This window comes from Felis catus, chromosome B1 (assembly GCF_018350175.1).
Source record: "Felis catus isolate Fca126 chromosome B1, F.catus_Fca126_mat1.0, whole genome shotgun sequence".
Taxonomy (NCBI): domain Eukaryota; kingdom Metazoa; phylum Chordata; class Mammalia; order Carnivora; family Felidae; genus Felis; species Felis catus.
In genome coordinates, this window is record NC_058371.1 from 75,027,194 (window position 1) to 75,040,959 (window position 13,766).

The following is a 13,766-nucleotide window of genomic DNA, read 5'->3' on the forward strand; positions in this document are numbered from 1 at the left end:
CATGTTTCCAGAATTAATTATGCTCACAAACCAAGGTTTCCTGTATCATAAAAAGTAAAACTCCAAACAGCCCAATTATAAAGTACACAAGTAAGTTAGGCTTAACATTCTATAGAATAGAATATGCTTTAAAAAGAATTTTTTTTTTAGTATTTATTTTTGACAAAGACAGAGTGCGGGTGGGGGAGGGGCAGAGAGACAGAATCCAAAGCAGATTCCAGGCTCTGAGCTGTCAGCACAGAGCCCAACATAGGGTTCACACCCACCAACCTCGAGATCATGACCTGAGCCAAAGTCAGATGCTTAACCAATTGAGCCACCCAGGCACCCCAGAATAGAATATGTTTTTAATACAGAACATGAGTTTAGGAATTAGACATGCTAGGGTAAAAATCTCAACTCCACTGCCCCGCAGCTCTGTTGCCTCGAACAATTTTTTAAGCCCTTTGGAGCTTCAATTTCCTTGTCTATAAGATGTAGGATAATGATACTTCCCAGTCTTTTCTAATATTTAAGTGAAATATAACATGATCTAGGAACTCTGTCAGTGTTTAATTCTTCTCCCACATCACTGTATCAGTCTGAAAAAAATGCATCATATTTTCTAAGCCCTGTAGCCGTAAACTTCCTTTATATCTCCTATTGGTCTCTGATAGTCTCCTAGCATCCCTGGGCTTCCTGCTTCCATCCTGTGATCTTTGTTTTATGCATAACCAAGAATTACAGGGATGGAATTTTACTTTTAATCTTTCTTAATAACCAGTTAGTGTTTTATGTCCTGGGAAGAATGAAAACTTAGACTACAGTTTATTTTAAACTTCAGCTATAAAATTAATGTTAGTGTGTAATTTTGACAATGTAAAAGGCCAGTGGTATCAGCTGTCAGCCCATGCAGGAATGAGACCCTATATATGTCTTTTCTGTAGCTTAATTCTATACTTAAAGTATATTCTATGCTTAATGAATAATTCTATACTTAAACTTGATGTTAAAGTGAATATTGATAAATGAGTACTTTGTCAGTATTCACTGAATATTGATAAATCTCACATGCTTTCATAGCATATTACTGAGAATTATATAAGTGAAATTGTGGAACTATGTTCATCTCAAAGTAATTGTTTTTTATTTATAATTGTGCCAAACTTAACAGTATAATAAACATAGTTGTCTTCCCCCTCTGATTTTACTTTTTAAATTGTCAACACGGTCAAGTATCTTACATTTCCATAGATTCAGCTCTTTATTTTTCATAGGATAAGTTTCTATAATGTGTTAAACCATCAATTTGGTGAACTTAACTACATTGGAGCTTAATATTTTTAAAGCTGTACTGAAAAACCACCTGCATGACATTATTATTATCATCATCATTATTAAAAGATTTATTAATATTATGCCCTTATTTATGACTCCCTGACCCACAGCACTCTTCAGAATTTTTTTTTAATGTTTTTTTTTTTTTTGTTTTTGTTTTTTTGAGAGAGAGAGAGGGAGACAGAGAGAGAGAGGCAGGCAGAGAGATAGAGGGAGACACAGAATCTGAATCAGGCTCCAGGCTCTGAGCTGTCAGCACAGAGCCCCGAAGCAGGGCTCGAACTGAGGAACTGCCAGATCAAGGCCTGAGCCAAAGTTGGATGCTTAACCGACTGAACCACCCAGGTGCCCCACTCTTCAGAATTTTTGTAGGAGAAATAAATAATTGATAAGTAATATTTAGTTTAACTGAAGGGTTAATGAACCTTTAATGCTTAAACTTGTTCATAAAAGTAACTTAAATGACGTGTCTTCAAAAGCCAGTATTAGTTTTTGTCTTCTTTCTTACACCTAATTTTATTTTGAGGATTGTGGAAAATTAAGTTTCTTTAAATCACTTTGTCATCTCATGAGGCTTTTGCATGACTGAAATACCTGTAATTACTGAGTCATTTTTGTCATAGTTGACTTAAAGGTATAACTATAATAATCATCAACTGAATTCTTGGTGAGCAGCTGTGTAAGACCACTTTAACAGCTGGGGTTAACTCAGCACAGACTGTAAGAGTTAAACTTAATCATGAGGCAAGTTATATGTTAAAGTCATTAAGGACTTCATACTGGGCATTTCTGAAATACTTAAAAAATTTAATCCTATAGTTGGATTTTTGTTTTATCACAAATATTTCTTTAAATGTTTAATGAAATAATGAGAAGTGTCATTTTAATATAACAAAGTTCTAAGACAAATATGGCAGTAAAATCCAAAGTTTGCTTGTTAAAAAAAAAAAAAAAAAAATATATATATATATATATATATATATATATATATATATATATATTCTGATGTCACTAAGCTGCTATGGTAAGTAGGAAATAAAAAAATATATAAATTATTATGGTATAATATGGAACCAGAAAAATCTCAAAGATTATTTTTCTTGAATTTCATCTGATTACATCATGTAGCTTTTTTCCAGTGAAAATATTTTCTCATCATTATACAACACTAACATATTCACAATAAAGGGATAGTTTTTAGAAGGTATACACAAATGAATTGTAGCAGTGAATTTTATCTAGATGTATTTTGTAACTATACTATTCACCAAACTATAATAAAGGAAAGCTCACCAAATTGACAATCCAACACTATCCCAAGAAGGCTCTATGCGTGGTACCAACAGAACTGTAATATACTCTTAAAACTGCAAGAGACTTCATTCTCAGTCATCTAGTCCAGCCTCCTCATTCTAGAAATCTGAAATCTGAGACTAGTTAAGAGACTTATGTAGGGTCACTGGTTAGTGGTGGAGCTGAAACTAGAACTTAAAATTCACCCAATGTTTTTTGGATACTGATAAATTTACCTGGAGTATCAACTGCAAGTAATTTGGCTGAGAGTTTATAGATGCAACAGTTTAGTCAAGAATAATTTAGTTGTAAATAAGTTCATGAATAGTTGGGTGTTTTTGAATCATGAAATTTCTAGTGTACCATGGGGGTAGTTTTGTCATCATTTTGAAGGACTTGTCTGATCAGTTTTTCTATATTTTACTTTTTATAACTTTATTTTTAGCCAATCATTTAGAAATAACGGGAAAATTCCAGTAGAATTCAGAAACAACCTAAATGTCCAGCAGTCAGATCTTGGGTATATAAATCAAAGCAGTTATAATACTTTATGTAATCTGCTATTGTAGCATTTTTACTTTGACATTGTAAAGTATGTACATGATGCATACATAATGCTTTTATTTTGCAAATGTCTGATTACCAGGTCACATTTTTATAACACTTGTATAAACTGCATGTGCTGTTTCAGAAATCAAGCTAATTTCTCTTACGTAGTTAGGGGCTGCCCTTGGTGCCCACATAAAGAAAATTAGCAGGGAAATACGTTCAAGACACCCAGTGGATGCCTAAAACCCTGGATAGTATCAAACTCTGTAAATACTATGTTTTTCGTATGCAAACAGACTTATGATAAATTTTAATGTATAAATTAGGCATAGTAAGAGATTACCAACAATAGCTAATAGTAGAATAATTATAATAGTATACTAAAATCAAAGTTATGTGAATATGATCTCTCAATATTGTACTAACCCTTCTTCTTGTGATGGTGTAAGATGATAAAATGCTCATGTGATGAGATGAAGTGAGGTGAATGGTATAGGCATTGTGGTGAAGCATTAGGTACTGTTGACCTTTTGGCAATATGCCAGAAGAAAGATCATTTGCTTCAGGACCTCAGTTGACCATGGTTAACTGAAATGCTGGATAAGGAAGGGACTGCTCCGTTAAATGTATACATGACTATCTCAAATACATTATAATTGGAAGTTGTAATCTTAGTTGAACACTTTGAGCATTTAAATGTCTTATTTATAACTTTTTAAGGAATCATTTTGAATGTTTTTAATTTTTATAAAATGTTTCTATTCATTTGACCTATGCCTTTTGTGAATAATAAAATTTTATTTATTTATTTATTTTTTCAACGTTTATTTATTTTTGGGACAGAGAGAGACAGAGCATGAACGGGGGAGGGGCAGAGAGAGAGGGAGACACAGCATCGGAAACAGGCTCCAGGCTCTGAGCCATCAGCCCAGAGCCCGACGCGGGGCTCGAACTCACGGACCGCGAGATCGTGACCTGGCTGAAGTCGGACGCTTAACCGACTGCGCCACCCAGGCGCCCCTGTGAATAATAAAATTTTAAAGGGAATGCCATATATTTATATTTTTCTTGCATTCTAAATCTGATTGTGTTTTTGTTTCTACGATTGAAGTAACAGTCCGTTGTTCAGATTTTTTTTTTGTTTTTTGTTTTTTTTTTTGCAGTTTTTACAAGCTTGACCATTCATTTATCATTAAGCAAAGAACTTAATTTCTTGATTTATCATTGTTTGCCTCTGTTTAAATTGCTCTCTTTTTACATAGATTGCTTAGACTAGGAAGACACTTTAACACTCTGGTATCTAAGGTGTTAGGAAAGATGGAAAAGAATGACATACAGAGAATAATGTCTCATTCTGTATCCCTGAATACATGAGTATGTTTTATAATACCATATTCTTGTCTCAAAAGGATCTTGAGTCTGATTTATTTCACTTTTATAGTGGTATAATATTTAGCATCTGGAATTTTTTCTGTTTCTACCAAAGTGTAAGTCAAGTCACTTGTTTAAATTCATAGAGGTAGTGAATGATACGGAGTTTAAATGATGTATGCTGATATTCTTCCTGTCAGAAGTTTTCGATATGAGACTTTGTAAACTCTTGGTATGAAATCATTCATACTTGTAGGTAAACTTATCTTCCAAGTGAGTTGTTTCAGCTGATTTAAGAATATAGTTTATGAAAGTGGAAAATCTTTAAGCTACTGTGGCCTTTGGTCAAGAGCAGTTAAATCCTAGCCTTCAATATAATAATAAATGAAAGAAAAGGTAGAAATCCAGAATAAACAGCTGTAAATCTTTTTGTAGCTGTTGTAAGAGAACTGGAATGTATGGGACCGTAATACATTTTAGAAGTACCATATTGGTGATATTTGGTACACTAGCATTTATATATAATCATCTTTGACCAATAAAAACTTTTAGAAGAAAGAAAATCAGAAAGTGATGCATGGGCAAAATCCCTTACAGAGATCTTCTCTTTACCACAAGTTCCCTAATGTTGTATTGTTGGATGGATAGTCAGTGACATCAGGAATCTTAAAAGACATCACAGCTTCATTTTTAGGTAAAAATTTTGCCAGAATTAGGGAAGCCTTTCTAAAACTTGTAGATGATTATGTTTTAAGATATTCTATCTTAAAGTTATTACAGATGGATTTTAGAATCTCTGTTTGCTTTCCTAGTGACTTTTAAAATTGAGATAGAATACAAAGCTCTATGTGATTTTTGATCCTAATGGAGTGGCGGTAGGTAGTGGTGGCAGTAGTGGTAGTGGTAGTTGTTGTCGTTGTCGTTGTCGTCGTTGTGGTCGTGGTCGTAACGGAAGCTAACAGTACTGAACACTTACTAGATGTGAAGCATTGCTCTGTGTGCTTCACTTACATTAACTAAGTCAATACTGGTATAAATCCTGGGAGGAGGTTTTATATAGATGAAACTGAGGCATAGAGTCATAAATTTAAGGTCAAACCACTCATAAGTAGTAGAACCTCAGGCTTTGGATTAAGGTAGTTTGGCTCTAGCATTTATGCTCCTACTTACTATATAGCATCTCGTTAATATTTGTTCATAACATCTTAAAAAGTGTCTGTTTGAAGAGTTGAGCTTGGGAGGAGAGTTAATAAATAAGAATATCTTAAGTGTTTTAAAAAATATGATTGAGTTGGGGCACCTGGGTGGCTCGGTCGGTTAAGCATCCGACTTTGGCTCAGGTCATGATATCACGGTCCGTGAGTTCGAGCCCCGTGTCGGGCTCTGTGCTGACTGCTCAGAGCCTGGAGCCTGTTTCAGATTCTGTGTCTCCCTCTCTCTCTGCCCCTCCCTTTTTCATGCTCTGTCTCTCTCTGTCTCAAAAATAAATAAACGTTAAAAAAAAATTAAAAAAAAATATGATTGAGACCAAGACTTTAGTTTTTCTTGAACATATGGAACTAGGTGCATTTTAAAGTGTTAACAATTAGAGTTCTTCTATGCACGGTCTATAATTTCCCTCGTTGTTGTTTTTTTTTTTTCTTCTGTATTTAAAATGTTGGTGTTTTGAATGTTTTCATGCTGATTGAGAACATTACTTTAGAAGTACTGTTAACTTGAATCCCCCAAAATGATGAAACTTGGTAGTATATCCTTTGGAAAATTAATACTCACTTTGCTCAGTTACTAGTAATATCTCTTTTTTATGGAAATATATTGTAGGCACATAGTTGGATTTAGTGTTTGGTTTGCTAGTGTTGCAATACTCTGTACTATCCAGTTGAGGGCAGCTATTTACTGATTTAAAAAAATGAGTTGAATTAAATGTCATTACTTTGTGTTCATCAAAACTTGGTTATCTAATGTAAAACACATTTAATATACAAATAGCCTCTACTACTCTTATCATCATAAATAATTTCTTAAAAATGAAAAACTGATATTCTGCTTCATAACAATTTCTGCCCTCTTACAAGCAGGAGACAGAACACTGTTCATTTTACTTTTAATTTTCTTAGTCCAAATTTTTTTTTTAGTTCCAAGTCTTTTTTTTTTCTTTCTCCTTAGGATCAGACTCCAAGGAAATTAGAGAGCTTCATATTTTCCTTTAAGACTACCTACATGTAAATACATGTAACTGTAAAGTTCTTTGATTTTAAATCTTTAAAAAATTTAAAATATAAAAAAGTTTATATTTAAAGTTTTAAATGTAAAAGTGAAAAATTTATAATTTTCAGTATGTTATCTCTATTAATCAGTGGATTAAGTAAAAGTTAAGTTTGGAGTTGATCTGTTTGATTCATGTTTCTGTGCAGAAGAATTTGTTAAACTTGTGGAATGCACTATGTTCTTCTAATTTTTCTGCATTAAGATAACACAGTTTAAATTATATCTTTGTGGTTCAAAGAAAGGAATTTTGAAGGTTTAATTAAATAACTGATTTCAAAGGTATCACTGAGAATTTTTTTGAGAATAAAGAATGTCAGTATACATAAAATGATATATAATATTAACAAAGTGGATACTGATAGTAACTTGGAAAGAGGCATTCCATGGGAGCTACTGCATGCAACAAAGGGCTTTTTCTGATAAGGAGTAAGATCATGTTATATTGGGGGAAAGAAAAGTCTTGTGTTAAGAAATAAAGTGAGCATCAGAAGAGGTGATAGGACTAGAATGAGGCTGGAGATATTTATCGCCCCCATTGGTGAGGCTGGAGACATGGTTATCTTAGATATCAGCCTCACTTTTTTTTTTTTTTTTTTTTTTGGGCCATATCAAATTAACGATTCCCAGTACACTCTCTTGTATCCCTAGATCTCTGGGTTGGTTTTTTTTTGGGGGGGGGTGGGGGGTGGGGAGAGGGGTGATTATTGTTCTAAATTATTTACTTTTTTATTAAAATAAATTTTTTTGTTGTGGTTAAATATCCATAGCATAAAATTTACTATTTTGACCATGTTTGAGCATACGATTCACTGGCTTTAAATACATTCACAATGTTGGGCAGAACATCTCCATCTCTATCTCTAGAACATTTTAATCTTTTCCAACTGAAACTCTATATCCATTAAAAACTCACTTTCTAGACCTTTCTTCCACTTGCTGCTGGCAACACCATTCTACTTTCTGTCTCCATGAATTAACCATGCTAGGTACCTCATGTAAGTGGAATCATACAATATTTCTCCTTTTTAAACTGACTTATTTCACTTAACCATTATATCTTCAAGATGCATGCATGTTGTAGCATATACCAGAATCTTCCTTTTTAAGGCTGAATAATATTCCATTGAATGTGTGTACCACATTTTGTTTGCTCATTCATCTGTCAGTGGTTACTTGGGTTGCTTCCACCTGTTGGCTATTGTGAATATGTTGTGTCGTATGAATATCTATTTGTGAGTCCCTGCTTTCAGTTCTCTTTTGGGGGGGTTTACCCAAAAGTGGACTTGTTGGATCATGTGGAAGTTTTTTGAGGAACTGATAACACTATTTTCTACAGTAGCTACCTCCCACCAGCATTTACATTTTAAGTTCCCATCAACAGTAAACAGTGTTCCAATTTCTCTACATCCTTGCTACCACTTGTTATGGTATGTGTGTATATCTGTAGCCATCCTAATGGGTGTGTAGTAGTGGTTCATTCTGGCTTTGATTTGCTTTTCCCTAGGGGTTAGTGATATTGAACATCTTTACATGTGTTTATTGATCATTTGTGTATTTTCTTTGGAGAAATTTGGTTGTTTACTTTTGTGTAATTAAAAATGTCACCTCTGATAATGATTTTGCATTTTTAACTGCATTTGAAATTGTGGTATGAAAGGAAAATGTAGTTTAATAAAATAGCGTCTTGGTGGGGCTAGGAGTATTTCTAGTGTATGGATTGGCTTCCTGGTAGCCCACTTTATATTTAGAAAGACAGATCTCTCCAATGTAAAAAAAGAAATCACTTATTTCTGGCATTCTCCTTTCTAATTCTTTCCATATCACATTGTAAGTTCCCTTTATAGAGATCAATAAAAGCTATTGGAAGGAGAGATAAGTGAGATCACTGGCTTTTGGAAAGGACAGTGGAATGGATGGAGAAAACAAACTAGTTAACCGAGCGTTGTGAACATAGTTCGTGTCAATTACCTACCATCTATTAATTCTCACGCTCAGTTTTTTTTTTTTTCTTATCTTCGTTAACAGTCTAGTTCATGGGTTTGAATATAAAGCGTAGTATTAAGTAACACTGGCATAAGTGGTTAATTTAGGGAAATGTTTGAGGTAATGCTGGAAAGATTAGTTTGGGACCACTTTGAGGAGAGTCTTCGTCTCCAAATTGAGGAACCATTGAAAGTTTCTGAGGTTTGGATTGTACACCACATTCTCTCTCTGTGTTTTAGGAAGATTTATCTGACCATGGCATGTTGGAGAAATTAGGCACTAGCGATTTGCGATGAATGGCTTAGTTACTATTTACTATAATAATTTCCCATCACAGGCTACATTTGTAAGTACTTGCTTTTATCTATCTATCTATCTATCTATCTATCTATCTATATATATATATATCTTTAATCACATGACATATACTTTCAAGTGGAATCACTGAGTTTTTCAGAATTACAGCAACTGAACTGACATTTGCAAACAACTACAATGTCTACTGATAAGATTAATGTGAAGTGCATATTAATAGCTTTAGGGAGCTAGAGTGAATTTAATGTTTTAGTATGAGATAAAGAATGGTATGTATGGAAAAGAGAGCATGCTTAAGATGAATGCTTGAGAATATAGTGCTCATTCTGAATATATCTAAGAACAAATGTGTGTATGCATACTGTCCTTAAATGTGAAGCACATTTTAAAAACATTCCTAAGATATTAATGCTGATATTTGGGTAAGGAAGACTCAAGATATTTGAGAGAAAATACAGTATTTATTTTTTGGAGTTTTGTAAGGAAAACTTTACTTTCACTTTCTAGGGAATACCTGAGTTAGTAGTTGCAGAAGTTTGAAAAGGGACCCTACAGCATTGCCCTGCTTTGGTTGTATTCCCATTACTGACTTTGTATGGGAGGTTCACCAGCTGTTTGACTGGCAGGAGCAGGAGCTTTCACTTCAGTAGTTTATAATTCCTGGCTATTCTAGGATAGTTTGCACTTCACCAAGCCTCAGACAGGTCAGGACATTTGGTAGGAGAAGGTTGAAAGACAAAAGCAGCAGGCCTTGGGTTCTCAGCTTTTTTGTTTTGTTTTGTTTTGTTTTTTAATTAGAAAATTATATTTTAATTTGGTGGCTAGAATTTTTAGTAATGTGCCTGTATTACATGTAGAAAGTATTCATCAACTGAGAGGAGTTTTAAAATGTCAAAACCAGGAAAAGCTACTTTAAACCATGGCTTGGTTCCTGTTGATCTTAAAAGTGCAAAAGAGCCTCTACCACATCAAACTGTGATGAAGATATTTAGCATTAGCATCATTGCCCAAGGCCTCCCCTTTTGTCGAAGACGGGTAAGTCTTACATTTAAAAAATAGGAATATTTATTTAAATGAAGTTCTTCTGTCTTCTTTAGTGAAGAAATGCTCCAAATTTCAATTGATATTTATAAATTATCAGCGCATTATGTAGCTAGATAAAACTTATGTAAGTGGTAATTATAATAGAATGAGAGCCTAGAGGGCAAGGTTACCCAATCCACCTTTTTTCTCTCTCATTTGTTTTTCATGATATTAGAATTCTTTAAATTTATTTAAAATTGGCAAATGTGAAAAGCGTGTCTTAAGTGTGTTGGCAAATACTAAAACCCCAAATTTGTAGTTTTTATTTTGTGAGAAAAGCAAAAAGCTGGTGGTATTCTTCTTATACATGGGAATTACAGCATTTAGCTCTTTTAAAGAGTATTCCAAGTTCCCTAGATTTATCTGACCCTTAGAACTGTATGATTTTAAATTGCCGTTTCTTTAATTCAAACTTAATGTAATAGGGACATTACTTTTTGCTGTTATATCAAATAAAAATAGCATGCAATTGTGTGGCAGTTACGATACAGTTTATATATAGACAATCCTGAACTAACAAACATTTTGTAGACCTTGTGCTAACATATAATCAGGTTATGATCTATTGGATGTTTTTCAGGATGACATTCTGCTATCCCTTGCCAAGTTCTGACCCTGTTAATGTTAGCAGTTTTATTGTGTTTTCTGAGTTACTTGGTATTGCTAGTCTGCATTATTAACTAGAGTGATATATTTTTAGATCTAAAATATGTTTATGATCCTGAACCCATTAAACCAAAACAACAACAAAAACAACCCAAGATTAAATGGGTGATTGCATGTAACAGTGCTATGAATGTTTTAGTTTCCTTTTTTACCTCTTTTTCTTTTTAAACTAATGGGGAAATATTCTATTGAACAAGTAGATTAACACAGAACACCTGAAAAGTATTTTTCCTCCTTAGTAAAAAGAATCTTTTATTTGCTGGGACTTAAATAACCTTTGTAAGAACATGTTTTCTAATTATCTTAGCTCCTTTTGAGGAGTACCCTCTTCTACTCCAAACAAGTGGTAGCCATGTTGAAAAACATCTTGATTGAGGTTTAAATGTAATACAGTTTAAACATTGAAAATAGAATACAGATATCTCCACCACCCTCTTATTTTCTTCTTTACTATGTTGTCGGAAAGTGTTTGTCTTCGTTCACTTTGTCACTTTTATAACTTCTGAATGAGGTCACTGTTCTGATTTAAGCATTTACACAGAGGCCTTGAATAGCTTCAAAGTCATTAATAAACTAATTTATTATTTTTATACTTCTATAAAAGAAAATACCAATACAAGTAAAATTTTAAACTGAAGAAAAGAAATGTGGGTGTTTTAAATCAAAAGGTTAAGATATTAACAATCAAGATGATTTTGTTCTTTTTTGCTGACTGTTTTTAATAAACTTAGGTACAATATATGGTAGATTACTTCATTATGTCACAGTGTATATTTTTGCCTTTATCTTCTAACGTGTACATGAAATTTAAAAGGCTCAGCAACTCATTCTGTAAGAAAAATTAATAGAGAACTTCAAGGCTTTCCCTGAGGTCTTCCTAGGGTCACTATGCAGCTTGACTTTTCTGGGTTACTATGTTATGTTAATTTATAGCCTTGCATTTGTAATAGCAGAAGAGAACTAAATTCGAAAAGTAAAATTCACACAAGAACATTTTTTGGAATAGTTAAAAAGCACATTCGGTTTTAGACAGCCTGCCTGCCAGTAACTTATAATTGCATAACTCATTGAATCTGACTACTAGAAATATTAGAGGGATAGCGTAATTATATCCCCCTCCCCTCCCCGGAATTCTGTGCCTGGTTAATTTAGATAGCTTTTAACTGATTTGAATGCTCTTTGCTATTTAATTTACTAATTTTCTCTTGGTAAATTGATGATAAACATTTAAAACATGTATTTTTCTTTACCAAAGATGTAAGGAAGACTTGGCATGATATGTAATTAATCATATTTTGTGTGTAACATCTAGTATATCTCATATTGGGTACATTTTATTTTCAAGCAGATTGTTCTCTACTGACAACAAAGTACACAAAGCAGATAGAGTTCTGTATTTTGTAGGCCATTTTTTTTTCTTCCAAGTAGTGAGCTAATGTGCACTACAGTGACCTCTTATAAGACTTTAGCAGTCTTGACCTAGTAAAATTTGAAAAACATGGTATTGTCCTTCCATCCCTCATAGATGTTGATCCACTTAATGTTTGCACAATAAAATACTTCGAAAATTGTGAAAAATCCTTTAAAATAGTTGATATAACTTAAACTTCAATTTGTATCTCTTGAAAGGTTTTCAGAAAATTTATTTACCTCATATTAAGTGTAAAATTGGTATTGGTAGTCTAACTTATATAAATTATTCTAGTCTCTCATTAGAGGCAGTTTGGACTTAATAGAACAATAAAGAAATAACAGTCAAATTATTAACCAGTTACTGTAAATAAAAATATTTTTAGTATTAAGGTCTTCATACTTCTTATGAGGAATACTTGTTAAAATTCTTGTTAAAAATGTAGATTCCTGGGTTCCCCTCTTTTGGATAGTCTTATGTAAGAGATCTGGATTAAAGCTCAGGAATCTATCTGTATTTTTAAAAGTCTTATAGGTAATCCAGACACGAAAATTTGAGAGGACTAGTTAGTATATAACTTTATTCTAAAAGAACTGATTGTCCTTTAGAGGAAATTTTACAGGAAAAGCTTACTTAATCTATAAAATAACTGAAAATTTTGAATTTTCTTTGAAATTGGAATGCAAATCCTGACGTACATTATTTTTTTTTTGCATTTTAAACATATATAAGAAATATTTAAAATACAAAAAAAAAATGTACCTCAAGATACGTCTTGATGGAATTTTATAGCTTATTTGGCAGCATTTTTTTTCCTTTTTAGTGATTAGAGAAATAATATCTTTACAACTAAAAGAGGAGGAAAATGTACTTCAGTGCTTAAATCTCATTTCTTAACTCATTTTGTTTGGAGACTTGTAAGCATTTAGAATATTCTTGTAAAGTTACTCTTCATTGTTACTGTTTTGGTAGAAATTTCCAAATGACATGCCGTTGTTGGTTTATACAGGGCTTTTAAAGATACCTGACTATGCTGGTTTATAGACAAAATACTGTGTTTAGAATGCCTGTCTTTTCCTGGGTTTGAACTGTGTACTGATTGTGTAGCATAAGTATTGGCAACACCGCTAGGAGAGTGGTATAGGACTGCTGGTGGGAGTGGTGGGAGGGGAGATAGGGTTGATATGGGACAAGGACTCGTTGTCCCGAAACCCAAGAGCTCAAGCAATAATGAAATGTACGGGAATAATGAAATGTAATGGGATTTCTGATAATTGAAAACAATTTTGTGGGAAGTATATTCCATATCAAGTTTTGTTCAAAATACCACATTTAAAACAATTTTTCTTTAAAATGCAAATAGAAATAAAATTAGAATATTTGTGTCATTTGAGAAAACGTTAATATCACTCCTGCATGTTGTTATCATTGTGGGTTAGTTTAAATCAGGGGTCCACAAGCTCTTTCTGCAAAGGACCAGTAAATATTTTGGGCTTTGTGGACCTTATGG

General features: G+C 33.1%; 1 protein-coding gene across 4 annotated transcripts in view; it reads left to right on the forward strand.

The window, feature by feature from the left end:
• Positions 1-13,766, forward strand: part of FBXW7 (F-box and WD repeat domain containing 7) — a 228,094-nt gene that overhangs the window by 156,073 nt on the left and 58,255 nt on the right. The window contains exon 1 of one of the 4 annotated variants that reach the window (XM_003984940.6): positions 9,450-10,131. The exons of the other annotated variants lie outside the window; for them this stretch is intronic. Within the exon in view, the coding sequence (XP_003984989.1) occupies positions 9,985-10,131 (147 nt within the window). The 5' untranslated portion in view covers positions 9,450-9,984. Of the gene's footprint in view, positions 1-9,449; positions 10,132-13,766 lie in introns of those variants that run through there. 4 annotated transcript variants of the gene reach the window in all.